Genomic DNA, 18,407 nt, shown 5'->3' with positions numbered 1-18,407 from the left:
AGTTTGGGAGAGGAGGGAGAAGGGAGAGGGAAGGGGCTTGGCCGAGGCGCTGGCTGTGCAGTAGGGAGGGGAAGAGCTCTAGGTGGGGTTTGGCTGTGTCTAAGGCCTGCATGCATCCAGAAAACTGGAGAAGTAAGCATGAGGCCTGCCGTGGAGGAGGATGAGGGTTCAGAGAAAAGGCACGGTCCAAGAAGGTGGTGGTGGGAGTTTGGAAGAGTCGAGGCAGTGGAGTCAAAGACTCCTGTATAAGGAGGGGGAAAGTGAGGTGCTTGATGTTAAGGTGTTCCCTGGAGAGGCCTGGAGAAGCAGGAGAAGACCTGGGCTGGCTCAGCAGACAGGGCTTTCAGTAAGGTAAAAATAGTTTAAGGGGGAGTCAGGCATCTTTTTTTTTCCTCCCTAGAGGGAGGGAGCACAGATCATACTTGCAATGTGAAGGAGGAAAGCCAGGGAGAGGGAAAAGGTGTGGAGGAAAAAGGAGGAGGAGGAAGAGAAGAAGGAGGAGGAGGAGGAGCACCCTGGGGTGATGCTGGAGACAGGAACTGCAGGCAGCAATGAGGGGTGCTGGGGGAGAGGTGGAGGAGGTACCACAGTCAGGACTCCAGTGGCCAAGGAGGAGGGTCAGTGCTTAGTGATGGTGGGTTTGGTCAGAGGAAATGACCGCCCTGGAACGAGACAGGAGTGAAGCTCTGGCTGAGGTGGTCACACTTCACCTGGTGCCCTCTGCTTCGGGCTCAGTGGAGCTCTGGAGGTCAGTGCTCCTGGGGTCTGTGTGGGTGCTCCGCACTGCCCGGGCCCCCGGGCTCCATGCTGACGGTTTTCACGTGTCCCCGAGCACAGGGCGGCCGTTGGGCATCACGCAGCTGCTGGGGGTTCGCTGCCCCGTCACAGGTTTGGGAAAGGTGAGAAGGCAGAAGGTAGCTGGGTCTGGTGTAGGGCTGGGGCCGGGCCCGGGGGCCCTGGCAGGAGAGGGGCAGCCCCGGGCCGGGCTGTGGGACGTGCGGCGGGACTGCGGCCGAGGAGGGCAGTGGGGGGCGCGGGGATGCCGCAAGGGGCGGGTCGAGCCGGGGCCGCCGAAGGGTGCGTGTTTTCCGGTGGCGGGATGGCGGTGCCGCTCCCGGAGCCGGTCCCGCCGGGTCCCGGTGTCGCTGCCGGTGTCACGGGCAGCAGCGGCGCGCGGGGGCGCAGCGCCCCCTGGCGGACACGGCCGGCCCCGCGCCGCACCGAGGCCCCCGCTGCCGGCCCTGCCCGGCAGTCGGTACCTGGCAGGGGCCGGGCCGGTTCTCGTCCCGGTGAACGCCCCGGCGGGGCCGGGCAGGTTCAGCTCCCGGCGCTCGGCGCCGCTCCGACGGGGTCCGGGCCAGTTCTGGTCCCGGTGAGCGCCACGGCGGGGTCCGGGCGGCCGGGCAGCGCCGCCGCTCCCGGTGCGGGCTCTGCCGCGGGCACTGGGCACGACCGAGCGGTAATAGGGGCCGGCGCTACTCTGCCCCGGGGCCGCAGCTCCGCGCCGCCCCGGGACGGCGCCGCCGCCGCTGCCCGTGCCCCGGACTCGGTGCCGTCGGTGCCCGCGGAGGGCGCGGCGGGCGGGGCGGCCCCGGCCCCCGCCCCATCCCCATCGCGGCCCCGGCCCGTTCCGGGGCGGGCCGGCCCAGCCCCGCGCTGGCGGCGCCGAGCACGGCCCGGACATGCGGGCGCGCCGTGGGAGCCCCGCGCCGGCGGCGGAGAGCGGCGGGCGTGGGGCCATGGGGCAGCCCCGCTGCTGACCATGGCTGAAGGCTGGCGCTGGGCCGGGCCGGGCCGGGGCGCCCCGCGGCCGAGCCCCCGCCGCGCCGTCAGCGTCTGCGAGTCGCTGGACTTGCAGGGCGTCCCCGCCGTCCAGGCCGCGCTCGGCGCCGCGCAGCAACAGCGCCGGCGGCCCAAGAGCTTCTGCGCGGCGGGGAACGGGCTGCCCGGGGCGCTGCTGCCGCCGCCGCCCCCCGCCCGCTCCCGCGGCGGCCTCCTGGACCTGCTCCGGCTGCGTTCGCCCCGCAGGCAGAGCCCCGAGGGAGAGGGCGACGGCCCCGACGAGGCGCAGCGCCCGCGCCCCAGCAGCATGACCTTCCTGCCCAGCGCCCGGCCGCCGCATCCCACCGAGAGCCCTGGCTTCCTCCGGGGGGGCTCCCTGTGGGGCAGCCGCCGCTGGAACATCTTCGGGGGCAGCGGCTGGAGCGGCTCCAGCCCCAGGAAGAACTTCAGCTCCCTGCGGAAAAGCTTCAGTTTCCGCCTGCGCCGGGGCCACGAGCTGCGGCGCTCGGAGTCTGGGGGACTGCTGCGCCCCGCGCGCCTCCGCACCAAGAGCGAGGGTGATGCCAGCTCCCTGCACACCTGCCCCAGCAAGCGGGACCTGCTGTACCCGGAGCTGGCCAGGTTCGGGGGCCGGCTGAACACCGACCCCGTGCAGACAGGGGGACTCTGGAAGCTCCTCACGAGCCGCTTCCGAAGGCGAGAGCGTGGCAGCACTGGCAGTGTGTGCCCCAAGGATGCCCATGGCAGTGTTGAGCCTGTCCTTCTGGGTGGGGGTCCTCTGCGGGCTCTGGGTAAGTAAGCACAGGAGCAGTGCTGGGCTGGTGAGAGCTCCTTTGCCGACGGGGCCTGCAGGGATGGGTGGCTGTGGCCTGTCCCAGCTGAGGTTCTGGGCTGTGCACTGGCACCTGGTTCTGTCCCGGTGCTCTGCAGGGTTTGCACTGGGCTGCAGTGAGGTGAGCGTTCACAGGGTCATGTCATTCTGCAGTGCCCTGGGCACTGCCATCGTCAGTGGTGCTGGAGCAGCCGTGCTGTGGCTGCCTGGGAGGATGTGCTCTGACATCTGATTCCCTTGCTGGCCACACACCTGGGAGTCAAGCACGTGTGTCACGTGTCCTGCCTGCCCTGGTGGTGTACCAGCAAGGGCAGGGTGGCCCGAGCTGTCCTGCCCTTGCCCCACAACATTGGCGGAATGGGGAGAGGAGTGCCGTTGGACTCCCAGGGAAGTGGGACTGTTTGGGAGGTTGCCAGAGCAGAGGCGTGGGACAGCACAGGGGGCTGGGGAGCCCAGAAATGTGCCTACACCCCCCTCTTGTGAGCAGCTCCCTGGTGCCAGGCCTCGTCTGGGGGATGCTCAGCCCCAGCCAGCCGTGCTAAGGTCCTGCACTGGGGCTGAGCAGAGACCACGTGTTTGGGAGCACAGGCACCCTCCCCGGGTATGGGGCAGCCTGCAGAGAGCAGGTGTGGCATTTCCGGTGATGGGACAGGGGGACAGGTCCCCACGGGGCTGGGCATTCAGCAGGCACTGGCAGCTGGAGCAGCTCTCAGGTGTTGGACTCTCTGATGTTGGTGGGAAGTTCTCTATTGCCAGGGCTTTGTGGGGCATCAGCTGGCGCTGTGCTGGCTGTGCCTCTGTGCCCTGTCCCCTTCCAGGCCTGTGGAAGGAGCTGCAGGCGAGCCCTGTGTCCTGGCAGGGCCAGGAGGCGACAGCAGCATCCACAGCTTTTTAAGGCATGGAACGCGCGGAGCTGGGGGCCGGGCCAAGCCCCGCCGCCCGCTCCGGGGGCCTCGCTGCATTCCATGGCTCTGCTCTGCATCTGGGTGCCGTGGAGGCAGTTCTCTGCTCGGCTTGTGTGCCAGAGGGATGTCTTAGGGCTGGCAGGCTCTCCAGGGAACCCACCTGCTCCCGAGGAACCCGGCTGCTCCTGAGGCAGTGGCTGTCCAGGACAGCATCATGCCTGGATGTTCCCCAGGAGTGCTGGGCCACCGAGATCAGCACAGCAGCAGCTCTGCAGCTGCCCAGGAGCTCAGGGGGCCCCATCCTCTGGCCCCCTGTGTCCCTCGGACTCGCTGTGCGCTGGGGGAAGGTTCTGGAGGCTCCGACGGATGCGGGGCTGCCCGCGTGCCACGAGGCCGAGGCCGGGATGCTGCTGCGCTCCGGGGGTTCCGGTGCTGGCAGGGCAGCCCGGGCTGTGTGCCGCTGCCGGCTGGGTGGCGGGAGGTTCCCAGGAGAGGGGAGGCTGCGCTCATGGCTGGGGAATGTGGGTGTATGCGGGCAGGGAGGGCCGGGCTCTGCCCCTGCAGCAGGGGCCTGTTCCTGCTTGCTGCTTCCAGTGGGAGCTGCGCCAGCAGCAGCCAGCCCGGCGGCCGCATTCCCAGAGAAGCAGCTGAGGCTGAGCACTTGGTTGGAGTCCTTGCCTCTCACCTGGCTCCTCCATGAGACAGGTAGGAGCTCCCTTTGGATCCATCTTTGGGAGACCCTGCTGAGGCTTCTGTGTGGAGTGGTGTGGGCAGCTTGGGATCCCTGCAGTGGTGACCAGCCAGCTCATGCAGGACCACTGCTTGTTACAGGGATTAGTGTTTGCCACTGTGGCTCATGCTGGAGGCAGAAGCTCAGGGATTGACCTCTCCAGGCTGCCATCAGCACTGTGGCTCCTGGCAGGAGCCCCTGGCGCTGCAGAGCTCACACCGGGTTCGGTCACACTGAGAACACCATTCATTACCTGCCTGGTACCTGCACAGTCCCTGTACCCACCAACCCTGTGTCCTCCTGGGGACAGTGAGGTGTGAAAAGGCAGTTGTGAAGTCTGCACAGTAAAGTAGCTGCTGCTTGTCCTCTCTTGTGCCCCATCCCCCCGTTGTCCCTCTGCTCAGACCATGGCTTTCTCCAGTGGGAGCTGTGGGTCTCTGAGCCAGGCTGGAGGGGCTCAGCCTTAGTGCTGCTGCCACGGGGCTGCTCAGGAGGTCTCTGCCCCAGTCCTGTTCCAGTCTTGCAGGCCCATGGCATTACAAACACCTGCTTGATGTCCCACAAACTTTGATGCTCTTTGTGGGCGCTGCCCACCCTGCCCTGGGAAAGCTGCTGGTGCAGCCCCAACTTGCCCTCCTGGGGGGTGCAGCTGCAGCTGTGGTTATCAGCACTTGGAAAAGCTGGATGTAGGAGTCCCGGCAGAGAGCCAAGCCAGCACTCTGTTTCCAGAACCTGGAGTGGTTTGTTTATGGCACGCTGTGATACCCACCCTCCACCAGGATCTGCATCCAGATAGACCCACAAAAGCCAGGGGGTCGCTCCAAGTGCTGCTCCCAGCCCTGGAGGGGTTCGGCTGGCATTGAGCACACAGAGAGGTGTGTGCTCAATGGGGGATTTCAGGGCTTGCTACCCAAAAAAGACAAAGAACCGATCCTTGTGTAATGGGCCATGGAGGGCAACAGCCCTTGGGACTACAGAGCAAAGTCAACACAGAGTCCAGCCAGCTTGGACTGACCCAGGTGATCATGGCCAGTGGTTCAGAGCATTTCTAGTATCCAGGTATTGGCTGGTGCCATTCCAGAGAGGCTCTCTAATAGGTCTGGTCTTGGGAAGACTGGACTGTTTTGGAATTGGAGTTGTCCCTGTGCATGAAGGGACTCTGTGATGGGTACAGCATCTCTGATGGCTCAGGAGGCATTCCTCATCTGAGGGAACAGCATGGAGCTGTGCTAGGGAGGTTTGGGTTGGCTATCAGGAAAGAGTTCTTCCCCCAGAGGGTGGCTGGGCACTGAACAGGCTGTCTAGGGAACAGTCATGGCCCCAAGGCTGCCAGAGCTCAGGGAGCAGCTCTCAGGCACAGGGTGGGATTGTTGGGGTGTCTGTGCAGGGCCGGGGATGAGACTTAATGATCCTTGTGGGTCTCTTGCAACTCGGGATATCTGTGATTCTGTGATCACAGCCACATCCCCTCTCCCAGAGAGATGCCCTGCTTTTTGATGTTCTTTAAGGTGCCTCCCTTTACCCTTGTGTGTGGAGTACTGATGTGCAGGGCATGTGAGGGAAGGCTTCTGAGAGAGCACGGGCTGTTTTCTCATGGATTGGGTGAAGTTTGCATAGTGAGCTGGGTAGGTCATGATAAATATCACCTCGTGTTGGTACTTGCCTTGGTTGAGCTGGGAGTGTTGGTGAGAGGCAGAGATGTCATGGTGGGGTTAGAGATGCCTCGGATGCTGAGGCCAGTCTGGTGTCCGCACTTTGGAAAAGCTTGAGACCTCTGGAGGTGTCAGGGAGGGAGCTGTTGGGACAGTACTCTGGAGGGCTCAGTTCTTAGGACGAGGTCAGAGGGTGTGCAGTGGTGTCTGACTGCAGTCACGGGCCACCTTAGGGAGAGGGAACCTGGTGCCTTCAGTGTTCACCTGCCAGTGCTCGTGGGGCTGCACAGCTGGAGCTGAGGTCAGGCACATTGGGAACAGGTTTTTGCTGCTGAGGTAGATCCCCACAGAGTGCCATGATGGGAGGTTGAGTTACCTGTCTTTCCATGTCTCTCCCTGCTGGGTTTTCCCTTCCAACAGGCCCTGTCCCACCATCACAGCAGAGTTTGGTCTGGGTCTTTGGCAGTGTTTGGATGAGGGCTGGAGAGCAGCAGGTGCCGAGAGGTTTCTGGATTTTCCAGAGTCTGCGCTGACCTCAGAGCACAGTGACACCAGCTGCTGCCACCTGTGCATGCTGACGAAGCAAGGGTGGCAGCTCCTAAGTGTGCCCTCTCCCAGAGAGACACAGCATCGTCTCCTTTTGTTGCTGTGGAGTGTTTAAAGCTCTGCTGAGAGAATCCTCGCCAAGGTCGTGTTCTGCAGTGGGTTCCTGTGCTGGCTCAGTGCTGGCTATGCCTGTGCTGGTCCTTGACCTGCAGAAATCCCCCTCCTGCCAGCATTGCTGGGGTAGAGGCTTTATCAGCCTGGCCTGGGAGGGGTGGCTGTGCCCGGGCACAGCCTCTGCCTCCCTTTGATCTGTGTGTGGTCAGGTGGGTCCGTTTGTGTGGCCACAGTGGTGGCCACAAGTGGCCTTGGTTTGTGTGGCCTCTGCTGTGTTTGCGGAGCCTCTGACCTGGTTTCAAGGCTGGGTTTAGTGTCCAGGGTTGCAGTGTCCAGGGGAGTTCCACCATGGCTTGGATAATGGGTTGGTTAATTATTAGTTGCTGTGTGGGGAGACAGATGTGTCTGGCACTGGCACTTCTGGAGCACGGGGTAGATGAACCTGCTGCACATCATCCCTGGAGCGAGCAGCTGGGGTGAGGAGTTGAATTTGGCTGGCCAGCCCCTTTCTCCTGCCAGCCTCCCTGGCGTGTGGGTGCTGGGAGCTGTGGGTGTGTGTCTGTACCCCCTCCAAGCTGTTGTCAGGGCACAGGGAGCCTCGGTGTCCGAGCTCCGTGACTGAGGGTGCTGATCCTGCCTCCTCCGTGCACACCACTGCTGGGGTCTGGTCTGTAGGTCCTGAAGGTGTCCAGGATGACCAGCTGACCAAGGGACATCAGATACAGAGTGCCTCCTTTATGTCCCTGTCTGCTCTCCTGTATGGAGGGGCTCTGCCCACCCCACCTCCCAGATTTCCACTTTCTGCTGTATAGCTGCCTGTGCCAGGAAACCTCCATCAGCAGAAGCTTCTGGAGAGTAACAGAATTGTCCTGAATTTCCTTTTCCCAGGCCAGTCTGGACCAATCTCCTCTTGTATGGTTGTGTTGTGGAGCCAAGGGTGCTGTTGGGCTGTGTGGAAGCTCTTGGTATGACAGTGGTTCCCTGAGCCCACTGCTTCGGTTAGGAGGTCAGGTGCACCTGGGGAAGGTGTTGAACTGCAGCACAGACAGCCTGGTCCCTTTCTGTGGTTTAATAACAAAGAGAAGGTACAGGAAGAGTGACCAGGTGTGTTTTCATCTGGAATAGCAGGTGATGCAGCCAGTCCAGCAGTGAAGCTGTGCAGTAAGTCCTGGATGGTTCAGTGAGGGATCGGTCCCGGGAGGTGTCTCCTGCTGGAGGCAGTCAGTCCCTGCTGAATGGGCTGGCACCGGGGTGCAGGTGCTGCAGGGAGGGTGCTCTGCTCGCCTGCCTGCTGGGGTTGGGCTGGTGCATCAGCCCCGCTCAGGCTGCTGGGGGCTCTCAGGGTGTTTGTTTCCACATGGTCACAGCTTCACCCAGGACACCACTGGGGCTTTGTGCCCCTTCTGGTGGGGAGCGGTGCCGAGGGCTGGGCACCCTGGGCTGCCAGTGCCAGTGCCACACATGCCGGGTGCTGGGCACCCTGGGCTGGCAGTGCCACACATGCTGTGTGCTGGGCACCCTGGGCTGCCAGTGCCAGTGCCACACATGCCGGGTGCTGGGCACCCTGGGCTGTCAGTGCCAGTGCCACACATGCTGGGTGCTGGGCACCCTGGGCTGCCAGTGCCAGTGCCACACATGCTGGGTGTTGGGCACCCTGGGCTGGCAGTGCCACGTGTTCCGGGTGCTGGGCACCCTGGGCTGGCAGTGCCACACATGCTGCATGCTGGGCACCCTGGGCTGGCAGTGCCACACGTGCTGCATGCTGGGCACCCTGGGCTGTCAGTGCCAGTGCCACACATGCCGAGGGCTGGGCACCCTGGGCTGGCAGTGCCAGTGCCACACATGCCGGGTGCTGGGCACCCTGGGCTGGCAGTGCCAGTGCCACACATGCCGGGTGCTGGGCACCCTGGGCTGCCAGTGCCAGTGCCACACATGCCGGGTGCTGGGCACCCTGGGCTGGCAGTGCCACACATGCTGGGTGCTGGGCACCCTGGGCTATCAGTGCCACACATGCCAGGTGCTGGGCACCCTGGGCTGGCAGTGCCACACATGCTGGGTGCTGGGCACCCTGGGCTGTCAGTGCCACATGTTCTGGGTGCTGGGCACCCTGGGCTGGCAGTGCCACACATGCTGTGTGCTGGGCACCCTGGGCTGGCAGTGCCACACATGCTGGGTGCTGGGCACCCTGGGCTGGCAGTGCCACACGTGCTGGGTGGGTCACCAGGAGCAGTGGTTGGCCTGGGCTGCCCTGCAGGCCTGGCAGATGCTGTAGCAGGCAGCAGGCGTGCCCGGTTCTCGGGTAAGGTGGGCTGACAGGAGTGAGGAGCGGGGTGTGTTGTGGGGCTGAGTACAGTGCTCTCAGCCTTGTGTTGTCAACTTTTATTTGTGTTAAGGTTTACTCAGGGGCCTTCTCAGCAAGTCAGAAATCAAAGTGTTGCAAACTCTTGAACCTGCATTAAAAACCAAGCAAGGATCTGTTGGGGTGATTGGTGCAGGAGGCAGCTGGCAGTTGTTGGGGCAGCTTGGCCTGGTCATCCTTGAGCAGACCCAGAGAGAGCCCAGCCAGCCCCTTCCAGGGCTCTCCCTGCCTTTCCTCCTTCCCAAGGCCAGTCAGTGAGTGTGTGTGCCTTGTGCTCCAGTCAGAGCCTGCCCAAAGCCTGCTGTGTGTAGTGAAACAGCACGAGTGTGTGCTGCCTGCTCCCGTCAGGCCTGGCTGGTGCTTCATCTGTCGCATTACCTGCCAAAGAGACTGAGGGGGCAGAAGTCCCAGGTGGAGGTGACAGCCTTTTTTAGACTCAGTGATGCAGTTGGAAATACAGGTGTGCTGTTACCTTTTGGAAAGGGCTCAAAAATGTATCATTTTTCTTCTGACTGATGAATTGTTCTAATAAAAACATTACCTCTGCCTAAAAAAGGAAAGGGCAGGTGAAAGACACTGCAGATAAATGATTCTTTAGGAAGGCTATAAATAACCTGGTGTCCCTGCAGCAGACTTGGGGAGTATTTGTAACTCCTGGAAAAGGAGTGTTCCTAAGTCATCCATGGAAGGTGAAACTCCAGGTAGGAGCACCACGTTCACACCTTTGTTGAACACGATGGATGAATGTCGTGGGTGCTGGTGGCACCCAAAACAGGCACAAGGGCACAGTGCCAGGTCGTGGTTTGTTTCTCGTGCCCTCTGAGCAGCTTAGCCAGCCCTCTGGCAGTGGGAGCAGGAGTGGGCTCTTCCCCATGGCTGTGGGCTGCCCAGCGAGGTGAGAGAGGGGAGATGAAGCTTTAGCCTGTAGATGGAGGAAGAGCTGGTGCTGTTGTGTGTCCAGCCTCCCCTAAGGACTGGGAGGGCTGGAACAGGAGCTGGGGTGAGGGCAGGCACTGGAGGGCTCTGGCAGGGCTGTGGGGCCCAGTGCTGCCCCCAACACAAGATAGATGCTCCCAGGCTGGAGCCCCTCTGCTCTGGAGCCAGGCTGGCAGAGCTGGGAATGTCTCTCTGGAGAGGAGAAGGCTCCAGGGAGAGCTCAGAGCCCTGCCAGGGCCTGAAGGGGCTCCAGGAGAGCTGCAGAGAGACTGGGGACAAAGCATGGAGGGACAGGACCCAGGGAATGGCTTCCACTGCCAGGGGCAGGGATGCATGGGATATTGGGAATGAGGAATTGTTCCTTGGCAGGGTGGTTTGGGTACTGCTGGAGCAGGTACTAGGGGTTGTGGTTGTGGGGTTGGTGCTGCTGGGGCAGATCTGGAGCCACCCTCCCTGTGGCCTCAGGTGACACTGGAGCAGTGGCAGTGCCCAGGTCACCGTGTTTGATTGCTGCCTGATTTTGGATCTGGTGGATTTGCTGCTTCCCTTCTGAGCCATGTGAGATTCCCATTCCTGCAGTAGTCTGTGGCCACAGATTTGGCAGGTTTATTAGAGGCTCCTGAAGGTGCAGAGCTCCCACAGATTTCTGCTCTCCAAAAATCCTTTCTGTTTGTATATGATAAACATGCAGGAGGTGCTGCTCCTGTGGGTCCTGCCCTGGAGCTGCTGTTGGATGGAAGGTCTGACCTTGCCAAGGCGAGTGAGGGACTAAGGTTTGTCAGGAGGGGCTGCTGGCTGCCTCTGGCACTCGAGGTGTCCTCCAGGCTCCCGCTCCTCCTCCAGATGCTCTGTGGCAGGGTGGGCGTGTGTCCTCGAGCCGCGCTGGATTGCCACAGCCTCTGTAAGCCTATTGCAGCATGCTGCCAGCTCCACAGTGTGCAATAGCTCCTGGTGTTTGTGTTCAGTCAGGAGGTGGCTGATACCCTGCCGGCAGCTCCAGCACCTCGGCGCACCAGGGCAGGGCTCGGGGCACTGGCACGTGCCCTCAGCTCTGGGGGCCTGTGCTCCCCAAGAGGGTGTCTGCTCCCTAGTGCTTCCCTTTCTTCTGTGCCTCGGGGCAGGGCATGCAGGAGGGGTTTTTGTGCTCCTGCAGGGCTGAGGGGAGGGCTCCAGGCAGTGGTGTCCCTTTGCTGCCGTGCTGCTGCTGCCCTAGGCTGGGCTGCTCCTCCCTGTCCGGGCTGCGGGCTGGGTCCTCGTGCAGCTCCGTGTCTCTGGAGCAGAAGGGTGGGAAGAACCATATATCTGCCTGCAGGGAGGGTGTAGCAGGATCCTTGCTGGGATCTTGAGGGTAGTAACCTTATGATTTCTTCCCTCTGTCTGCAGATTCATTTGTGAACAGCCAGGAATGGACCCTGAGTCGCTCAGTGCCTGAGCTGAAGGTGGTGAGTACTTGTGGCTTGTGCCTGGGATACCCCTGGTTCCCCAAATCCTCAAGAAAACCCTGCATTTTCGTGTGGCCAGGTGGAAACACAGAGCCTTCGGCCTCAGAAGGAAGAGGGGAGCTGGGGCTGCTGCCATGCCAAGGAAGGACTGATATTTCTCAGCTGAAGCTGCAGGTGCTTCAGTGATCGATTCCTCCCTCTGCTCTTCCCGTGCTCCCTGTGCCAGCCCTCAGCTCTCCTTACAGGCTTCTGGCACGGGCCCTTCCTTCTGTCTCCCTTCAGCTTTTGCAAGGTTAACTCTTTTCAACATTACTCCAAGAAACAAAAGAAGAACATTCTTCTTGCAAAACATTCCAGCACTGTCCTGCCAGTGTCTCCTACCTGCAGTTAAGTGAGAATCAAACCAAACTTTGAATATTCAATTGTTAGTTTACCTGTGAAATGCATTCTAAAAACATTCTCACAGCTGTTTGGGTTTTGCTGCCTGATGTTGGGGTTCTGCAAGGCTGTGAAGCCGTGCTGCCAGATAAACCATCCTAAAGCTCTTAGTTCTTCCTCAAGTGGCATGGCCCTTTCCCCAGGTTTTGCATGACCTCTGGGGATCTCTGTTGCTCTGGGATGTGATCCGGCCAAAGCAGCTCTTCTAAAGACCCAGAGGCCTTTCATAGTCCTAGTTTAGAGTGACAGAGTCATTTGGGTTGGAAAAGCCTCTGGAGATCTTTGAGTCCAGCGGCTTCCCCAGCACTGCCAAGGCCATCACTGACTGTGTCCCCAGGTGCAACATCCACAGGGCTTTTAAATTCCTGCAGGGATGGGGACCATGCCCTGGGCAGCTGTGCCAGGGCTGGACAGCCCTTTCCAAGAAGGAATTTTCCCTCTACCCACCCTGAGCTCCCCTGGCCCAGCCTGAGGCCGTTCCCTCTGCTCCTGTCCCTGTTCCCTGGAGCACAGCCCGACCCCCCCGGCTGTCCCCTCCTGGCAGGAGCTGTGCAGAGCCACAAGGTCCCCCCTGAGCCTCCTTTGCTCCAGGCTGAGCCCCTTTCCAACTCCCTCAGCCTCTCCTGGGAGCAGAGCCCCTTCCTAGCTCCATTCCCTGGACACGCTCCAGCCCCTCCAGGTCTTTCTTGTTGTGAGGGGTCCAACACTGACCCCAGCAAGAAATGTTGCCAAGCTTCACTTCCTTCCCATTTTTGAGCAACTCTGTGTCCTCTGTCTCTCCCACAGGAGTTGAGGGTCTCACTGCTCTCCCTGCTTGTGTTTCCAGGCATTCAGGAAACTTTCTCCAAGGTCTTTGAGTAATTTGATGTACCTAAGATACATTCAGCAGCTTTCCCTCCCTCAGTTTCCCCCCAAAAGCTCCCTCCCAGTGCTGGAGGCCAGGAGGAAGCTGTGGCTGAGCAGTTCTTGCAGAGGGGCACTGACAGTGCCTCCTGGCAGGGCTTGTCCCCTGCACCTGGCACTGGGCAGTGCCAGCACAGCACCAACTGTGTTTTCACATTCTCCCAAAAATCCTGGAACAGAGGCTCCCAGAGTGCTTACAGACCTTGTTTGGCTCCAGTTTGCTGCCTCTCAGGGGCTGTGTTCCTCAGGATTGTCAGTTCTGTGGCTGGTTTGAAGCTCCAGGTCAGCTCAAGAACATGGCAGAGCAGCAAGATTTTGGTGAGATGCAGGTCAGGGTTTGTACTATGTGCAGACAAAGTGTAAGTGCAGCCTCTGTCCAAGTTCTAGAGCTGAATGCCAATGGAGTGTTTATCTTTGGTGTGGTATGGCACCCTTGCTGCTGGGCAGCCTCAGGAGCCTCTCTGTTGGCAGAGGAGCCATGGCCAGCCTGGCACTGAAGCCTGAGCTGTCTGCCTGGGGCTGGGCTCCCCAGAGTTCCTGCTGTGAGACCTTCTGTAGTACTCCCACCAGAGTGCTGTATCCGTGTCAGGGGCCCCCAAGAAAACATAGACATGACCCTGGAGTGGGTCCAGAGGCACCCATGGAGATGCTCTGATGGCTAAAACCCCTCTGGAGCCAGGTTGGGAGAGCTGGGGGTGTACAGCCTGGAGAAGAGAAGCTTCTGGAGACATTACAGCCCCTTCTAGTGCCTGAAGGGGCTCCAGGAGAGTGGGAGAGGGACTTGTGACAAGAGCCTGGAGTGACAGGACAAAGGGGGATGGCTTCCCATGGACAGAGGGCAGGGTTAGATAGAATATTAGATTAGATGGAAAGCATTTTTCCCTGTGAGAGTGTTGAGGCCCTGGCACTGGTTGCCCAGAGAAGCTGCCCCATGATCCCTGGAAGTGTCCAAGGCCAGGCTGGATGGGGCTTGGAGCAGCCTGGGGTGGTGGAAGGTGTCTCTCTCCGTGGCAGGGAGTGGAACTGGCTGATTCTGAAGGTCCCTTCCAGCACAGGCCATGCTGGGATTCCGTGGCTCTGTTCTGGGCAGAGGCTGGGCTGTTCTGTTCCGTGGTCCCTGAGATGGGCACAGCAGTGGGGCAGCCCCTGCCCAGCGAGGCTCTGGGGGTGCAGCAGCAGGACAGGGCAGGGTTGCAGCCCAGCCCGCGCTCCCTGTGTTGTCCCCTGTGTGGGGGTCTGTCTCTGCTCTGAGGGGTGGCACATGGGGCACCCACATGAGGGTGTGCCCGTGGGAGCCATTGGTCAGTGCTCCCTGCTCCTGCCCTGTCCCGACTCCCTTGGCACCAGGAGCTGGCACGCAGGCTGCTGTCCTGGCTCTGCCAGCACGGTCTGTGCTGGTGCCTCTCTGCTTCTCACGGGGAGCATGTGCCTGGCCCAGGGCAGCAGGAGCATTTGAGTGCCTGCCTGAGAGCTGGAGAACCTGCCTGGTGGTGACTCACCTGCCAGGCTCATCCCTGTGCCTGGAAAAGTTTGGCTGTAAACTTCCATGGTGGCAGAGGCAGCTTTAGTGTTCGTAGCCACTCCTCACCCCACGTCTTCTGGCACTGGTGTGGCCATGTGAGGGCAGCTGAACCATTAAGGCCAGAGAAGCCTTCTAAGATCGTCAAGTCCAACTATCAATCAGCACCACTGCCGTGTTCACCACTAAACTATATCCTCAACTGCCACTTCCACATTTTTTGAACACTTCTGGGGATAGTAACTTGGTTCACCTTCAGCTGAAGGTGACCCCTTCCCTTTTTGTGGAAAAGGGATATCTGATATCCAGCCTTAACCTTCCCTGATGCAATTTGAGGATGTTATCTCTTGTCCTGTTGTTAGTTACTTGGGAGCAGAGCCAAATCCCCACCTGGCTGCACCCTCCTGTCAGGGAGTTGTGGGATAAGAAGGTTCCCCCTGAGCCTCCTTTTCTCCAGGCTGAGCCCCTCCCTCAGCCAGTTCTCATCAGACTCGTGCTCCTGATCCTCCAGTACAGACCCGACCCCCCAGTTAAGCAGCATTAAAGGGTCAGGAGGACACTGCCAACGAGCCGAGCTGGGCTCTCTGCCTGACCCATCCTGGGTCACCCACCTGCATTTCATGGCCAGGCTGAGGGGGCTGCAGTCAGGTGCGCTCCCACCCAATTCCATTTGGTGCTCACAGCTTTCTCCTCTGTTGGTTGAACATTGGTGCTGGGTGTTTCCGTGTGGGTGGCACCATCTCCCATCCTGGGAGAGGCACGTAGTGCTGCCGTGGTGCTGATGCCTCAGGCATGAGCACATGCTGGGCCTGCACCCAGCGTGGAGCTGCTCTCTGCTCCCCTTCCACTGGCAGCTGCTGTCCAGAGCTGCAACACCCCAAAACTGGGCATGTGTGGCTTGGGAGAAGAGGTTTTTCTCCTTCTGAACTGACTTGGGATGGCAGGTGTTCCCTGAGGAGCAGAAGGGCTCTGGGAAGAGCTGATGTGGCTCTGACAGGGCAGTGCCTGTTCAGGTGAGGACAGGAGTGCTCAGTGCCCTCTGTCCAGGTGGCTGTGCCCCAGTCTCAGCTGCTCTCTGCCTGACTGAGCCCAGTCCATCCCCTGGCCTCCCAGCGAATGCTGGGCTGGGTGACACCATCCCTGTCCTCTCAGGGACACCTCTGCCTCTCCTCAGAGTGTGCCCCAGCACCGGTGCTGTCACCTCGTGGGGGTGGCCTCGTGTACACGTTCTGGGCACAGCAGTGACACATGCATCTGTTCCAGGGCATCGTGGGGAACCTGTCCAGTGGCAAGTCGGCCCTGGTGCACCGCTACCTGACCGGCACCTACGTGCAGGAGGAGTCTCCAGAGGGTAAGCTCTGCTTCCCAGGTGCCTGGGGATGGGCTGGGATCGCTCCTCTCCGTGGTGCAGAAGGTGACCCCAGTCCCTGCACCTCCTCCCCCGCCCTGGGGCTCTGCAGCCCCCCGGCCCTCGTTTGGGGTGTCCCCTGCTTGCACCCCCCTTACTGACCGGCAGCTCTGCTCCCCAAGGTGGCCGGTTTAAGAAGGAGATCGTGGTGGATGGTCAGAGCTACTTGCTGCTGATTCGGGATGAAGGGGGCCCCCCTGAGCTCCAGGTAGGAGACCTGTCCTCCCTGTGGTCCCTTCCCATCCGGGTGGAGGGGCTGGGGAGGGTGGTGCTGGCTGAGCCTGGGCTGTGGCTGCCCTTGCTGCCTGCCCCAGGCCCGGGTGTCCGGCTGTCCGTCCGTGCTGTAATCCTGCCCTGTCTCTTCAGTTTGCTGCCTGGGTGGATGCAGTGGTGTTTGTCTTCAGCCTGGAGGATGAGATCAGCTTCCAGACCGTCTACAACTACTACCTGCGGCTCTGCAGCTACCGGAACACCGCCGAGGTGCCGATGGTGCTGGTGGGCACACAGGGTGAGGACGGCGCCCGGCTTCCCCCAGCCCAGCCACGGGCCAGAGTGCTGCTGCAGCATCCTGCTGGCCCTGGAGCACGGGGTGCTGGCCCTGGAGCACGGGGTGCTGCCCAGAGCACAGGGTGCTGGCCTGAGAGTGCAGGGTGCTGGCCCAAGAGCAGAGGGTGCTGGCCCGAGATCTTGGGGTACTGGCCCGAGAGCCAGGGGGCATCCTGGTCTGTGGGCCTTACGTGGGGCTGGGGCCCTGGCCCAAGGCCCTGAGGAGGGAGTTCCTGCTCACACCATCTCAGCTGCCTCATCCCATGGAGCCACTTTCCTCTGGAAATGGCATGATACCCTGGTGCTGCCTCCCCAGCTCTGCCAGCACAGGCAGCAGGCAGCCTGGGGTGAAGAGTTTCTGTGTGACAGTAGAGAGCAGGAGCAGGACATGGATGTAGAGAAAAACTGTCCTGGCAGGACAGGTCTGAGCACTGTGTGACCTGTTCCTGGCCAGGAAGAAGCACTGAGGCCAGGAAGACAGGCAGGAGCAGTGGGAGGGAGTCACAGGGGGTCTGCTCCAGACCCCCATATTAAAAGCAGAACAAAGATGTTAAACTTTGGCTATTTAGAGATCATGGAATGAATTTTAGGACTGAGTGGTCTTGGCTCAGAATGGCAGCATGCTCTGTGGAGGTGCAGGAGTGGGACAGGTAACAGGGTAGTGGCCATTGTTGTCCCAGACACAGAACCAGGTGAGGTCCTAGCCTTAGTACAGGCACACAACCATCTGGAGGGCTGGAGGAGGGCTTCCTCACAGGGCAGGTCCCACTTCTCCTACCCACCTGAGAAGGTCTGTTCACAGCCCCCACTTGTCCCTGACTTGTCCCTGACTTGTCCCTGACTTGTCTTTAAGGAGTTGGATTCCTCTTTGTAAAGAAGTTTTTCCAAAACAGGCAAGCACTTGGTGGCTATCTGGGATACAAACTGAGCCTGTATTTTAGAGCTGTCCAGGAATTCCTTTACTGTGGAGACATCCCAGCAGAGTTCACTTTCTTGTTAAACCAGGAGGATTTCTCCCTTGGAATCTTTAACATGTAGGGCTTGGCCACGAGCCCTAAAATGTTGGAGACTGACAAATCAATTTTATTTGGCAGCTGGGGCTTGGTCCCCACACCTCCCAGAGGTGTTCTGTCTCTGTCTTTCTGAAAGGTTGGTGGCTGGGTGGTTTGGGAAATTGAGTCAGGTTCATTTGTAGAGATTCATCCATTTTTCTACAAACGTGGGACTTTGTGATCACAGGCATTTATGGGACAGTGCTGTGGAGGTGGTTCCTCTGTGTGGTGAGAGGGAGGGAGGCCAGAGGTGTCCTGGGACCCGTGGATGGCTGGGACAGGCTCCGTGCCTTCCAGCCTCCTGTCCCTTTGGTTTGCAGATGCCATCAGTGCCACCAACCCCCGCGTCATCGACGACTCCCGGGCACGGAAGCTCTCCAACGACCTGAAGCGCTGCACCTACTACGAGACCTGTGCCACCTACGGCCTCAACGTGGAGAGGGTCTTCCAGGATGGTAACTGCACCCTCCCCGGGGGTCCGGGCGTGGCAGGGGCCTCACAGAGGGCTTTTGCTGCCCTTGGAGCAGGAAAGCAGCTCCTGGACAGCTGGGTGGGCAGCTGTTTCTCATGGGAACAGCGTGAGAGAGCGTTCCTGCTTGGGCTTGGAGAGGGGGCTGCAGCACAGTGATGCTCAGGGGCACAGGGGACCTGCACCATCTCCTGGGGGTCTGCAGTCTGCTTAAATTAACTGTGAGCTTACCCTGAAGGAGACTGTGTGTTCCTCTAGTGACAGGACAAGGGGGAATGGCCTGAAGCTGATGGGATGAGGTGCTTCTGGAGTGGGTAAGCAGTTCTTCCTAGTGAGCACTGGTGGATCCTGGTGCAGCTGGTTGGGCATCTGGTGGAGTCCTGGCAGTCACAAACTCTGTGAGGACCTTGCCTCACATGGCAATCCAGTTTCTGTCAGGCTTGTCTTTATATGGCTCCTTCCAGCCCAGATCCCAGCAGACCTGCCCCAGGCAGGCTGGAAAGGATGTCCACTTCCCACAGCAGGAGCACCAAGAGCTGCTTTGGGAGCTGAGGTTGCTTCTGCAGGGTGGAGTGTGTGCTGCACCTCTGTTTCTGGAGAGCCCTTCCCTGCCACTGCCCTGGGTCACAGCCAGTGGCCACTGACCTTTCTGGGGAGCAGGTCCATGTGCTGGCACGAGAGCTTGAAGGAGTGACCACCCTGCTCTTGGTGTTCACAGATGGCTCTTCCCATACATGCACACGGTGCTGCAGAGTGTGGGGGGTGCTCCAGGAC

At 60.5% G+C, this 18,407-nt stretch overlaps 1 protein-coding gene across 3 annotated transcripts in view; it reads left to right on the top strand.

Annotated features, from left to right (window-relative positions):
* The window catches only part of AGAP3 (ArfGAP with GTPase domain, ankyrin repeat and PH domain 3), a 111,635-nt gene that overhangs the window by 31,002 nt on the left and 62,226 nt on the right, over positions 1 to 18,407 (top strand). For 2 of the 3 annotated variants that reach the window (XM_059866877.1, XM_059866959.1), the window contains exons 2-6: positions 11,240 to 11,298; positions 15,422 to 15,509; positions 15,689 to 15,774; positions 15,933 to 16,074; positions 17,485 to 17,619. In XM_059866877.1, coding sequence (XP_059722860.1) covers positions 11,240 to 11,298; positions 15,422 to 15,509; positions 15,689 to 15,774; positions 15,933 to 16,074; positions 17,485 to 17,619 — 510 coding nt within the window. Of the gene's footprint in view, positions 1 to 1,747; positions 2,574 to 11,239; positions 11,299 to 15,421; positions 15,510 to 15,688; positions 15,775 to 15,932; positions 16,075 to 17,484; positions 17,620 to 18,407 lie in introns of those variants that run through there. The other variant, XM_059866790.1, reaches the window with a different exon arrangement.

The sequence above is a fragment of the Haemorhous mexicanus genome, chromosome 1 (genome assembly GCF_027477595.1).
Source record: "Haemorhous mexicanus isolate bHaeMex1 chromosome 1, bHaeMex1.pri, whole genome shotgun sequence".
In the NCBI taxonomy this organism is placed as follows: domain Eukaryota; kingdom Metazoa; phylum Chordata; class Aves; order Passeriformes; family Fringillidae; genus Haemorhous; species Haemorhous mexicanus.
Note: the sequence above shows the minus strand (reverse complement) of the source record. Positions and strands in the feature narration are given on the sequence as shown.